Source organism: Aphelocoma coerulescens (genome assembly GCF_041296385.1).
Source record: "Aphelocoma coerulescens isolate FSJ_1873_10779 chromosome Z unlocalized genomic scaffold, UR_Acoe_1.0 ChrZ, whole genome shotgun sequence".
Classification (NCBI taxonomy): domain Eukaryota; kingdom Metazoa; phylum Chordata; class Aves; order Passeriformes; family Corvidae; genus Aphelocoma; species Aphelocoma coerulescens.
In genome coordinates this window covers 58,904,633-58,918,953 of record NW_027184085.1, presented here as the reverse complement: position 1 = coordinate 58,918,953, position 14,321 = coordinate 58,904,633, and the positions used below count along the sequence as shown (strand labels likewise).

At 37.1% G+C, this 14,321-nt stretch overlaps 1 protein-coding gene across 1 annotated transcript in view; it reads right to left on the bottom strand.

The window, feature by feature from the left end:
* The window catches only part of DTWD2 (DTW domain containing 2), a 71,219-nt gene that overhangs the window by 38,525 nt on the left and 18,373 nt on the right, over positions 1-14,321 (bottom strand). Inside the window, exons 2-3 of the mRNA XM_069001162.1 lie at positions 7,405-7,495; positions 829-923 (exon numbers count right to left, since the gene is read on the bottom strand). Of these exons, the coding sequence (XP_068857263.1) occupies positions 829-923; positions 7,405-7,495 (186 nt within the window). The remainder of the gene's footprint in view (positions 1-828; positions 924-7,404; positions 7,496-14,321) is intronic.

Sequence of the window (14,321 nt, the reverse complement as noted above, 5' to 3'; positions counted from 1 at the left end):
GTTATTATCATAGAAGACGAAAAGAAAAGCAATGTATTTTTAATGTTTTCTAGATAATGTACAGGCAGCACAAAGATGTGAAAGCTTCCTTCTGTATTACCTTCCAAGGTTTTTGTACACTGAACTCTACAGTTTCCTCTAAGGATTTGACTCAGTTTGAGAATTAATATCCTTCATAAGTATTCATGACTTCTATTTGCTTTACTGAGAATGTATGTAGTAAAATTCACTGGCATTAGTACCAAGACCTGGTTTCTAAGATTAAGCTTCATCTAATGAAGATTAAAGATGCTATATGGGAAAGCAGTATTTTCCAAGGTCTCAGAATATTAGGAAAAAAATAATTTAAAAAATTCTGAAAGCTATGCTTTCTTATGATTCATTTTAGGAGGAAGAAGAAAGTGAATATAGATTTTTCAAATTTTAAGAGTTTCTCACCACGAGGCTGCTTTCTCAAGCAGCCACACTTTGAGTAAGAACTATTAGTTTTACTTCAGTGACACCAAATGGTTAGTCAGATAAAGCAAATCAAAAAAGAACAAAACAGAATAGCAAGACAGATCTAGTACTACTAAAGAACAGAAGTGGAAACAGCTAAGTTTAAGAGAAACCCTCTGAACACTCCAAGAGCACAAAACTGAGACTACAACATAAAGGAAGAATATCAAGTGTTTCTGACTATCTTTGGAAATCAGAAGTTTATATCAAAAGTGAGCATGCATACTTGAAATAAAAATTAAGAGCACTGCTGGCTATTAATAAAGACACTGAAAGATATGTTCCTATAATTTACAGAGAACCAGAAAATGCACAGGCAAGCCTGCTCACCTGTCTTCATTAAAACGTCGACCAACCAAAATTTTACATTTGTCTGGAGGGAGACAAGCTGCTAGTAAAGGTACTGTTCTTAACACTCGACTTTCCTGTAAAAAAAGAAAAGTTACTTTTGAATAAAATCAAGAAAGGCTTCCATGAATTGTTAATGTTTTCATTATCAAATTCTGTTGACTACAGATATAGAAAAAATTTTACCAGGTAACAGGACAAAAAATCTTCCAAAAAAATACCCAATCTTGATGCTTCAAATTGTATTATTTTGATTGAAAATATTGAACTTAGTCTCAATTAATCTATGATCATCAGCATAAATTTGAACTAGGCTATCAGTATCAAAACCAGTAACAAAACTTCAGAGAAAACCACAGAATAATAAACAGCAGGCAAAAAAAAAAAAGCATTAGCATTAATGTAATAGTATCAGAATCAGTAGAAAACTAGGGTAGGGCTCAATTTCCACAAACAGATGCTAAAAATAACAGCATGGGTTGTATGAGAACAGAGAGTGTGAAATGCAAACATCTCCACTCTGCTGTCACTTCATTTCAGAGTAACCTGGACAACGACACCTACACTGCCACGAAGGCTCAGTCTCATGCCATTCAGGCTGTGGTGACCAGGCACCTGTATACATATTTGTGCCACCATGAAAAAGGTGACCACCATCCCTGGGTGGGGAGCAGGGGCTCTTCAATTCTCAAAGAGCATTAAAGAGAGTTGTGTTGAAGCAGAACTTCAGAAAGTGGAGGAAGAAGGAAGTAATGACAGCTGAAGCAAACCATCCACTTCTCAAACAGAGCAATATATTTCTATGCTTCTTTTAGCTCAGCTGGCAATGAACTTTGTGTCTAGACAAGAATTAGTACAAACTGAGCTTCAGTTTGTGGGATGTTGAGTTTTGTTTTCCCATCAAGGAAGTGGAAGCATAGTTTTATCTTGCACTTGGTGAAAACAGCAAGCCAACCAAAAAGTGAAGGGAAGTTTCAGTTTCTCTGTTTATCATGAGATGAACAAAGGAAGGTTATTAGCTGAATCTAGCAGGAGGCAAGACACTAGATACCAGGTAAGGATCATGAAAGCCCTAAATCCAGTAAAGGAAATGAATTCTTAACAATATTCTCAACCTGAATGTCTCATGATTCAGACAATCAACATGAAAACATCAGTCCCTAAACCATGGGATCCATGGGATTACTTAATGAAACCCGGGGGTAGGGAGGGAGGGTTTCGTGTGCCTTTTGAGTTAAGAGCCATATCTCAACAACAAAGTATTTGTGAACCCTCTGATTAACTCATTCTGGGCAGATGTTGCTTCCACAAATATCAACGTGCAGCTGCCTGCACTCTCGTATCATATATTTGATCTTGCTACCAAAGTGCTATTAAAATAGTTTTGTGAAGACTTAGTACTGTTGCCTAAAACTTTTATTAATTTCACTTTTTCTGAACCTTATCTACTGATCCTCTCTAAATAAAACATCATTGAGTTGAAGGAGTAGTTGTCCTGCTACATCCACCACCATTTTTCATGGCAGCAGCAGCATGATGTCTCCTAGGGACAGATGAAGATCAAAGTACCTTGGGAGCCAAGTGCCAGCAATGGGAGGGAGAAATATCCTCCAAACTGTCAGCAGTTTCTTCAGCAAAGCAGAATAAGCCATCAACAGTGGTACAATATTATTTGTCTTTATTTTATCATAGTTAAATAACATTCCAATTCAGTAGTCAGAAGCCTCCCTTCTTCATAAGAATGTAAGAAGTGGTAATAAAGGAACTGGAAGAAAATCAACTATTTGTCTCTGATAAGCAAAACCAAAAGAGTTGTCATAAGTCAGGAGAACATTATTCAACTGTTCCTTCCAATGTCATCTCCTTACTTCAGAATTACTTTTCATATCAAATAAATACATTCTCTTAGCAACATAGGAAATGGAATTTTCCAGCCTAAAAAACAATGGAAGCTAAATAAATAGGAAGCTACAACACAAAATGCAAAGCTGAAAGACATTCAGAACAGAAGCTTAAGAAAAGCTAAGTCAAACTAGCATTAAAAAAGGTTTCATTTGTTTATCATCTTCCTCATTAAAAATTTTGTGTTTATCTAGTCTATACATAACATTATCATACCAGAAGTTTTCTATTTACTGGTTTCAAAGTGAGCAGTTACTCTCCTTTGTTCTTCTCAGTGTTCTAATAGTCATTTGCAGCTCTTTGTTTATTCATTATTTGACCACTGAATAGATACAAACAGGACAGAAGGACTTATGTGGTGGGATGACCTTGGTTGGCCTCCAGGTGCCCACCAACCATTCTCCCTTCTCAGCAGAACAGGGTGGGGAAATATGATGTAAATGAACTTGTGGGTTGAAAAGGCCATGGGCAGAAGCAAAGGAGAATAAATATATTTTAGTCTTCATTTTCTATCAGCAGGCAAATTGCAGCCACTTCCTGGGAAGCAGGGCCTCAGCACATGTAGCAGTTCATACACAAGCCTCAGTGAGGGATGCCATTCCTCACCCAACTCCCCAGCTCTTACTGTGTTGTCATATGGCATGGAATATCCCTCTGGTCAGCCAGGCTTAGCTGCTCCGGCTATTGATGCCATGAAGATTTTTGCCTTTTCTTTTATACCCATTATACTTTTTTACAACTTCTGTATTCTTAGTGCTTTTTGCCTACATTCTTGGACTTGTTTGTCAAGCTAAGAGACTAAACATTTTAGAAGCTTCGTAGCTAGGGATCAGTGTGCCCCAGACCCCAAGGTCCTCTCCAGAACTCATTCTGTAAACTAAGATAGAACCATCCAGGGGAAGGCTCCATAGGGAGGGGGGCTCATTCAAGCCTCTCATTGGGGAATGTTTGATAGATATGCTAATTAGTAAGACCTATAATGTTATACCAGATCTTTTGGGGGTGTATTGTGGTGTGCATTTTGGTGCATTCAACCTGGATGTGTGCACCGAAGGAGCCTTAAAATAAATACCAAGGTAAAATCCTTTTTCCCTTTCTAACTGTGTTTGACTCTTAATTTTAAGACCAGGAAAAAGCTTCACTATGTGCCCTCCAATGTCTTGGCCACCCCCAGGGTACTGGCCTTTGAAGGCAGTTTTGGAGGCACAGCCCTGATGCTGTGTGAGCACTGCTCAGCAGTAGTCCAAACACTGGTGGCACAGCTCTCTGAGAGCTGCAGTGGGAAAAGCTAACACCATTCCTGCCAGACTCAATCCAATTTTTTTCATTGTTTTTTTGTTTTCTGGGAATTTGTGGTAATTTTGGTTATGAGAGCTTTATCCATCTACAGTGAAACGACAGTTCAAACTAATACAAATATTTGTTAAAGCCAGTGGGTATATATTTCCTTCATGTTTGCTTATGAATTTTTATGACAAGCAGAAAGAATTTCCCCCACACACTTGATTCTTACTGTTCATTAAGAAATACTTATACAGAAGAGGCACTATAATGAGCCACTTAAAGCTAATTACTAGCATTAAATCAATATACAAAATCATTAAATACACACAGTCTAAATTTTCTTCCCAGATGGTTAATATGGAAAATTCTTACAGAAAGGAAGAAGGCAGGGAACAAGAACAACTTAAACCAATACCCTCTGCTATGCCTTGGGGTTTTGTCCTGAGTTACACCCATCGGTCAGGTTTTGAAAAGTACATAATGGCCTACATCCTACTAGCAGTCATTTCAAGAATGATCAAAGGCAAAGGTAAGACAAAAAAGGCTTTTTACACCTAGCTATGCCACTGACCTATGGATCATAACAGTAAGCAAGAAAAAGGAAAAACGACAAATTATTTTATTTACTTTTATATATATATATCTCTATGCAAAGAAGAAAAATAAACCAGACTGAGCAAATTACTCCATCACCTCTGCACTAGTCCTGCTGCTGGGTTTCTATATATTTAGTTTTTAAATTGTTCTCATGATGAGCATTGGTACAATAACACTGATCTGAAAACAAGTATTTACACCTTGTCATGGAATGCTCAATTATCTTTGGAGTCCTTCACAAATAAAAATCTAAATAATTCATGTGCCTATTATGCAAAAAAGACGTTTGATAGTAGGATTTCTCACTTGTGATCCAGTGCTATTTACAATAAGTGATTCCTCTCTCTTTCACAGTACCTGATACCTGTACAGGTCTATCTGGCAGCTTGGCCTCTGGGTAGTGTGAATGTGAAGACATTAGTCACATTAATCAGAGCACAGGAAATGTTTTTCCTGACTTTCTACATTACTATCTTACCTCAATACCAGTCTCAATAGTATCATTTGACCATAGTTGAAGGCTTATTCCAATGCACTGCATACTTCCAAAGCCAATAATGAAGCACATGGGGGATGACAGTTAGGACTGATGTGCAGGAGGGGAAAAACATTCACTACCTGGTTAGTTTAATGGAATATTTTTGAAACAGAATGTTAGTGCGTCTGTAATGCAATGGCAGACTGAAGGATCAGATACAAAAGGCTTATCTGTCTTCAAGACTGAGTATGAGCAGCTATGAGCAAAGGGAACTTACCTTTTGTCATGTATGCCTCTGCAGTTAAGCAATCAAAAGCACCAGCTGTGACCATGTAAGATAACACTTCCGAAGATCACTGTAAGATGTTCTTAGCTTCCCACCATTTAATAGGACTGATCTCTGCTAAGCCAAGGGCCCTCATATAGTTGGATAGTTACCACAGAGCGGTCCTCCAATGATAGCTTACTGTATGAATTATCATTATGTAATATAGACTAATGGAAAACTTGCATCCCATTGTAACAGCTGTTGCGATTGCTGGATAATTAAAAAAACTGTAGATAGCCTTCCAGGCAGACACTGGAATGGTGTATTAAATCCAGAAAATCTGCAAACTTTTTCTAATACCCTCTACCATAAATAGGAAATTCTACACAATTAAAATGCCAGTTCAATATTTCTGGCATATTTTTAAACTTCTTTTTCCCAGCAACTGACTTAAGCATATATTTAGTTACTTTTGAAATAACAAGTAACATGGAAGAGTATTCCTATTATAAGTGGTCCATTAAAAGTCAGTTTTCCCATTTAGGGCCCAAATACCCCATGGCTTTTGTTTTATTTCTCTGTGAGAGAAGACTTTTTCTTAAATTTCATTTTTTTGTATTCTGCTTAAGTTCCTTCAGGAAATTACTCTTTGCATGTTGATTAAGCAACTGTATAATGTCAAGCAAACAGCTGGACCATGAGAGTACAGTTTTCTGAATTCCACAGTCTAATTTGTAGACCCACCATCTACCCAGATCTGTGTAACTATGCTACAATTTCTAAATGCCTTATGATCCACCTCCATAGGCCACTGTCAACCAAAGAGAAAAACATCAATATATGCTATCCTGTTAGTAAACTAAAACATACTGTTCTGAAGCTGAACTGTAGTTTTTCATTGGGTAAATAGCTAAAGTCAACACTAAGATGAATAGCTTAATTCATAGTTTTAACAGAACACTAACATCATTACAAGATGACTGCTATAATCAAAATACATTTCTCCATGGATCAACTCAAGCATTTCTGTGAAACATTGTGTTGACAGAATCATAGAATCACAGAATACGCTGATTTGGAAGGAACCCTTGAGGATCATCGAGTCTAGCTCCTTACCTTGCACAGGATACCCCATGAATCACACCATATGCCTTTATGTTATTTAATAACAATGTTATTTAATTCTTTCAATTTGTAGAAAGGCAAGTAGATTTCAATTCTAGCAGGACTATACAGTTGAGATGTCTTGCATGCATGGAATTGCAGAAATAAGGTGTGATTTCAGAAGATACAGTAATTCAGAAAAACTGAACAAACAATATAGCAACTCAGATGAACTGGAATTCAGTCATGAAGTTTAAAAGGAAAAATAATTTTATGATTGCCCTGAGTTTGGCTCGGATAGAATTACTTTTTTTCCCTGATACAAAGCTGTGTTTTGGATCCAGGATGAGAATAATGCTGATAGCAACAACAAAAACATCAGTGTGTCACGTAGTGTTTACTCTAAACCAAGGACTTCTCAAGTGTCTCACACTCTGCCAGTGAGGAGCTACACAAGAAATCCTGAGGGAGCATGTCCAGGTCAGATGAGTCAAACTGGCTAAACATGGATATTTCACACCATAAATATTGTGCCCAGTATTTAAACCAGGGATGGTCAGGAGCTGCCAACTGCTGCTCAGGGATGGGCTGGCATCAGTCAGCGGGTGGTGAGCACTGTATTGTGCATCATGTGCTAGTATTAGTATTAATATTAGTAATATTGTTAGTACTACTATATTTCACTTTGTTTAATTTATTAAATTGTTCTTATCTCGCTCAGAGAAAGTTTTATCTTTTCTCCCTCTGATTCTCGTCCCCAACCCATCCACCAGAGGGGAAAGTACTGTGGTACTGAGTGGTACTCAGCTGATGGCTGGGGTCGAAGCATGACAATGATGTTGACAGCACAGCTGTTTCCTCCTGCCTACCATTTGCTGCACTAGGATTCTAGCTAAAGTCCCACAGTTACCACCGCTTTACTCACCTCTGCTGGATGCTGAATTATATACAAGCAAGTGGAGACCTTTAGCGGATGTACGGGCAGGAATGGACACAAACACACCTTCTGAGGACGGCTATATGGCAAAAGGGAGTGAGAGAAAATAAAAGGAATCAGCAGTTTGTGAAAGAGGATATAAATACATTGCACAAACACATATTGCAGTCCCTAAGAACTTCCCCTAACCACATTGTATTTTATGCCTGAAACTCCTTGCACTTCTAAAAGTAAAGAAGCAAGGCTTTCATTGAAACAGCATTCTGAGAACAGTGTTCAGATCCTTCCTGTGGTTTGGTTAGGGTTAAAGCACTCTAAAAATTCTTTTGTCATCTTCAAAATGAGCAGCTTACTAGTATCCATACCTTATTTGACAATAAGCTTTATTGTCTAATAGAGCTTATTGTCTAATAAAAGCTAATAAAATAAAATTTTCTATTAAAATAAAAAGCTAAAATTTAGCTTTCCTAACAAGTTAGTTTCAACAATTTTATGAACTATAATAGAACATACAATATTTACAATTTATATAATATTTATAATGATTGATTAGAATATAATATTTTAGAAGTATAAACACATGAAACGCCAGACATGCTGTATTTTTATTTCTTATAATTCCAACTATGCTGAAATATGTAGCATACATGTAGAATGAAAACAGAAAAATCCTTATCAGGAACATCTAATCTCAGTCAGAAAAAAAGAAAATAAAAATTATTTTAACTTCTTTGGTGCCTGAAGCTGCTGAAATGACTAGCTGAAGAACAGTATCTAAAGAAATTAACTTATGCTTAGTATGAAACTGATGTGCTGAATGATCAAGAATAAACAGAAGCAAAGAAGTAAGTCTGAAGTTATTCACAGAGAAATTGAATTGTAACTTTAGAAAAACACACATTCACATGCACATGCACGTGCAGATGTCACTGTAGTTCCTTGCACATGTTATGCAACTACTCAGAAAAATGAATTTTCTGAACAGTAAACTACTACCTGTATTCACCAATTAAAATCACACCATCTCTGCAAACAAATCTCTCTAAGCTTAAAAAATACAAAGTCAGTATTTTCAACAGTTATAGGGACTTGGAGCACAATTTTACCTGCACCCTCCTTGTAATCTTTACTGTTAACAGCTCATACATTGACACAGGAGAGATAGTAAGCAATGAATCACTACAGCAGATGTGATTCAAAGAAGTGAATTCTGAAGATAGGTTCAGATTAAATTCACGATATGCCTGACTGAGAATGAATTTGCTTGTTCACAAGAGCACACACCCAGACAGGTGGACTAAGTAATGTTGCAGTGATCCAAGCCAGCGCAACTGCTCCCCATTAAAATATTAGTATTTAACAGTAAATGGCAGCATTGGAAAAAGGCAGTAACAAGTGATAAGCTCCTCTTTATCAGTTGATAGGCTGTGCTAATTTAAAACCTGTACTTCTAGCCCCAGCTACTGAGGCACAGAGGCTATTCTCTTCTCCACAGGGTAGACAGTTAAAGGTTACCCAACACCAGTCCAAATACAAAATGAGGATGTGGGGGGAATGTTAATGCAAGACAAGGAATTGGTACTTATCAAAATCAGCAGCAGAAAAACTAATTTAAAATATTGAGACTAAAAGGACCACAGACAATAAATCAGCCTAATGACAAACTGGAAATTATTTTGATAACTCTTCTGGTATACTGTTCCAGTAGCCTACTGTTTTTCCTTCTAGGGCTGGCATTTTCCTGTTGCTAATGCTGCATAAATTTGGCACATTCGGCTGTATTAATAGCCAGGCTTTGGGCCTAAAATTATGCACTCAGTAATCTGACCATTTAGTAGGCTATCCAAGGGACCTGCATCATGAATGAACCGAAACCAACCTCCCTTCCAAGTCCAGTGGGTTGTTCTCCAGTGTAATCTCATTGCCTTTTTCCCAAATTTTCTCACACGTGAGCAATTTAAACAGAAGTCTCTGTTTTGATAACAACTTAGCAGCAGCAAATACTGTGGAGGCTGTTTGTTGCCTGTGCTCTGATTGTTAAGTCAAAGTTCATCCTCTTTTTGATCATCAGGTTTAACAGAAACTCAGGTGTGTGTACAAAGTGTGATTCCTTGGTTTCTGCCCAATAGCTGGTTCACTCAAACAGCTTGTTTCACTAACAAGGTAAGTTGTTAAAGTTCTCCCCATTGTGGAATTTTCTGCTGAAGAGAGATTAAGGCATGAAAATCTACTACAGCAAGCTGTTCCAAAACAGTTAGCTGGCGACTCCAATCCAATGAGCTACACTGTTCATTACCTCTTATAAGCACACAAAAAGAGCTTCCAGTGATTTCTGACCTCACGGTGTTTAATTATAACAAATTTCAGTAGATATAACTTACTTTCAAGTCTCCCTTTGGTATATGCTTTTTGTATTTTCCACACTGGTTTTGATTTTTCACAGGTAGTTTTTTAAGCTTTCTTAATCTCACAGAAAAAAAAAACCAAACAACAAACCCAAACAAATGGAAGGAAATTACTTGGAAAGTAAATATTTTCAACTAGTTGCAAAATAAATTCTGTCTATAATTTGATCTGTAGGGAGCAGAGCACAGTCTATGACAAATAAAGAATTTCCCAATATAATTTAATTACTTACATATGCATATACATCACTTAACTTTAAGCACCCAATTAGGTACCTAATTATGCTGAATACATACTTTTACAACCCTATCCTGAGGGCACAAGACTTATTCCTGTAATTTTGCTTTGGAACCTAACAGTTATTTGTGACACAAAAAAACCCCAACCTTATTCCTACATGAAACCAACATTATCAGTCTGTATCTGTGGGACAGGAAGCACTGCAGAACAAATCAAGTTCTGTTCCACCACCGCAAAAGCTGCCTTTGCTCTGAGAAAGGCCCCCTAGGCAGAAAAGGCTTTTTTTTTTCTTTTTTTCTTTTTTTTTGTTTAGGGATGCTGTTTTAGTCTTGCCCTGCATACACAGCTGCTGTTATAGAAGAGAAGGAGCAGCACCAGGAACTTCTTTTAACGCTGAACATCAGCTTTCTCTCATTTCTGGAAATCAAAGTAGCAATCAACTCTAGGCAGGAGCAGTAGTGTCCAGAATATTAAGGAAAAGTTTGTGGGTGGGGATGAGGACTTGAAAGAGGATAATTTTTGTTGTATTATTCATCTGTATGCAATTTCAGTACAGCTCAAAGCTACCCAGTGGATTCTTACCTGTTTTTCAACACAGCATTTCTAAGTCTAAAAACTTATGACAAAGTAACCTATCACAATGGCATGACTAAAAGAAGAAAATAATCATTCCTTATCTTCCAAGAGTGCTCCATATGAAAAAGACAGCTTTGTATTGACTTCATAGCTTTCTTTCCATTTTTTATCTAAATGAATGATGTTCAGAATAACATTACGTCTACCTTCCCAGCAGAACTGAATCTGGACAGTGAACTGTGGTGTCAGGTTTAATGTGATTACTAGTTTCTGGGCAGAGATACTCTAAAAGTAAATACGCAGTAGTCTGGAAAATAGTGAGCTAATTCTGAAAATCTTTCCAAGTGTCTGTATTACTTTACTGTAAATATGTCCTCACTTGCTTCAGAACTAAATTTTACCTCGCTACAAGTCCAAAAGCTTCTTCTGAGAACAAGCATCATTCTGTGAATGCAAATGAGTGTACTTACACACCCATACTCAGAAAACTAAGGCTAGGCAATTCAAGGATTTAAACCCAAAGTAAGCAAAAACTAGAAAAGTTACAATTTTATGCTCAGCACTCATAGACATTTGTATGGAAACATACAGAAGTTGAGTGTGCCAAGCACATGTTGTAGAAACAATGCTTCCCATATTAAAATAAGGAATAAGCTGATGTTTTTTAACTACTAACACTTGTAGCAACGTATTCATGTTCCAACACATACTGCCAAGGTCAGGCCCCAGACTGTACTTTCAAAAAACATGCCTGCCAATACAGAAATGGCTGCTTCAAGTAAATTCATTTTCTCTCTACTGTTTTTGTCAAAACACTAAGGGTTTCAAGGTCAAAACCCACCTGAGAAATCTGAAGAAAAGCCACAAAGTTACCATATGTATGTTTTATGATAATGCTTTAATATATGTTTTATACTGACACAAGTCCATTACACCCATGCATTAAAACAACATTCAGGAATTTTACAAAGCTCTGTGTGTGGGAAGTTTAAAAGCAGAAGTCCATTTATTTTAAAAAATTTGAGAACTAATGGTATTTTTGCTACTTTAATATAAAAAGACAAACACCAACTAAAAATTGATTAAAGATGACATTTTGCGTTCTCCACCTTAACCAGCTATAGAAAGAACATAAAAGAAAGAGTGGTTTAAGTTAAACATAGACAAATATAAAGTTATGCATTTAGGAAGAAACAATCCTAACCCAACATTCAGAAAAAAAAAACCCAGCATGTACAGTTATTATGACATAACATACAGTAGTACAAATTTTCAAGAAATAATCTGTGAAAACAGCAGCTTAATGCCTGGCAGGCCTCAAAAATTAAGATCAGTTGTAAAGTGTTACCAAGAAAGGATGAAATAATTAAACATGGCACATTATTATGCACTACACAAACTTCTGGTGTGCACTCTTAGTGCTGGAGAAGCCAGACCAAAAATACCTGGATTCATTTCTCTGTCTAGGTTTCTTCTAGGCTTATTTTGGACATTCTTTACTCAAGCAAAATTTCAAGCCTTAGTTTTAAAGAGGTTTCCCTGAGAAAATTCAGGCATTGGAAATTACTCTGACTTTCCATGTTCCAGCTCCCATTTCTTCCTCCCCCCTCTTACAAAAGACTTAAAAACTCGGTGGTCATGAGGCATAAAAATGTAAAATTAAATCCTTACAAACTTCATTAGGAGTCAATAGCCACAAAAAATACAGTATCAGAAACACAGATGGAGGGAGTAACAAGAACAATAATAGAGCAATTCCTTTTCCACTAGGTAATCTGTATAACACCAACTTCCTGACAAAGAAAAAAGGAAGAAGGAAAAAAAAGGCATATTGCTGAAGTTTTGCTTCGTACAAGAAGCTATAAATGAATGAAACAGGTGTATGGGTTTTGTTTAGTTTTGTTGTTTTAGTTTTTTGATGATGCAGCCAGTTAATTTAATGGAACATATCTTAGTTTCCTGAGTTAAAACATACATTTAAATGTGTATGCACAGGAAAAGTATCCAATACAAATCAAAGTGAAAATTTTCTGTTCAAAGAAAAGATCAGACACAATAGAAAAAAACTTGTTTCCATGTTACCCAACAATATGAATAGGCTACTTGGTAAACAAATTGCCTTCAGGTGTAAAAACCTAACTATTTAAAGAAAATTTAGTTATCCTGCACAAAATCTTCTGTAACCTTTTCATCACAATTAAGGACAGCAACTTAAGCAACAGAACACAGAAAAAAAGTAACTCAACTGAAACATAGAATACTTGTTCTAATTCATATGAAAAGTTCTATCACAGCTCTCATGGTATCATGAGAAAGCTACCGAGTCATTTGGTGTCTCTCCATTTTGCAGATCATTTTCCAATGCACATCAAATGTGAACTGTTCTAAAGAGCTACAGGCCCTGAGTTTGAATGTTCGGACTTCATATAATTCCATATCAGTACCAGCTTCCTCCTTTTAGTGCTCCGGAGTCTCAGCCAAAATAAAAAGCATTCTCCTAGAAACACTCATTTAGATCAACAGTATCAATGGATCAACAGTAGAATGGCCTGAGTTGGAAGAGATTTTCAAGACCATCTCATTCCAACTCCCCTGACACAGTTAGGGACAGTTTCCAGTAGATCAGGTTGCTCAAAGCCCTGTTCTGGCTTGAACACTTCCAGAGAGGGGTCACCTGCAGCTCTTCCAGGACAACTGTCCCAGTACCTCACTACCCTTATATCAAAGAATTTATTCCTAAAATCTAATTTAAACCAATGTTATCTCTTTCAACCTATATATATTGCTCCTTTTACCATTTAAACCTGCAAAGTGTTCTGTTACAGGTTCCAAAACTTTTCTATCTAGTTCCAGGAAAAGCCACCACAGTACTAAATATTAAATTCATTAAACTATACCAGATTAAGTTTAGCATTCTGTACCAGAGGACATTTAAGGCAGTATCACAAATTTCCAAACCAAAAAGGCCATAAAATTGACCAATTAAATAGAGGTTACCATTGTATTCAACAAGTTCATTTCCAGGGCACTTTCCTGGTAGTGATACATTTGATAAAACATAGCTTCTGTTCTTCTTGCCCCAAGGTACTATCAACACAGCAAACTTGGTCACAGTATAAAGAGGCATGATATACAACAGAGGCATTCAAAAAGCAATGCTGTATTTTTAGAAAAAAAATTGCCTTTGAACCGACCTAGTATCCCACTGGAACTAACAGGGTCAAGTGGTGCAGCAATGGGAGAAGGCAATGGGATGGGGTCAGAGATACTTCAGAGAAGAGGTACAGAAAGAGGTTCAGAAGGCAGACAGGGAGACTGAGTCATCTCCATGCCTCTCAGCAAGGCATGCGCTACTAGTGAGCAGCTAGGAGATCACGGAACTATTTCCTGGCACTCAGATTCCTTGGCACCAACTCTCAGCAGTTCTCCTACTCCTACGTGGTATGGAGAGAAGATACATCCCTTGCCCTTCTTTCTGTTTTCCACTCTACTCTCAGCACTATGGCCTCCTGTGCAAAACCTCAATTTTCCATCAGAGTCAATCAATTTGAAAACTTTGCATTCTTGTAAGTTTGAAACAATCCTGGGCTGCTGCCCAGAGCACTGGACTTCAGAAAACCTGAACAAAGAAGAAGGTAGCTGATTCACAGAGGCATCAAGGAATACCAGCAGAGACAAAGTTC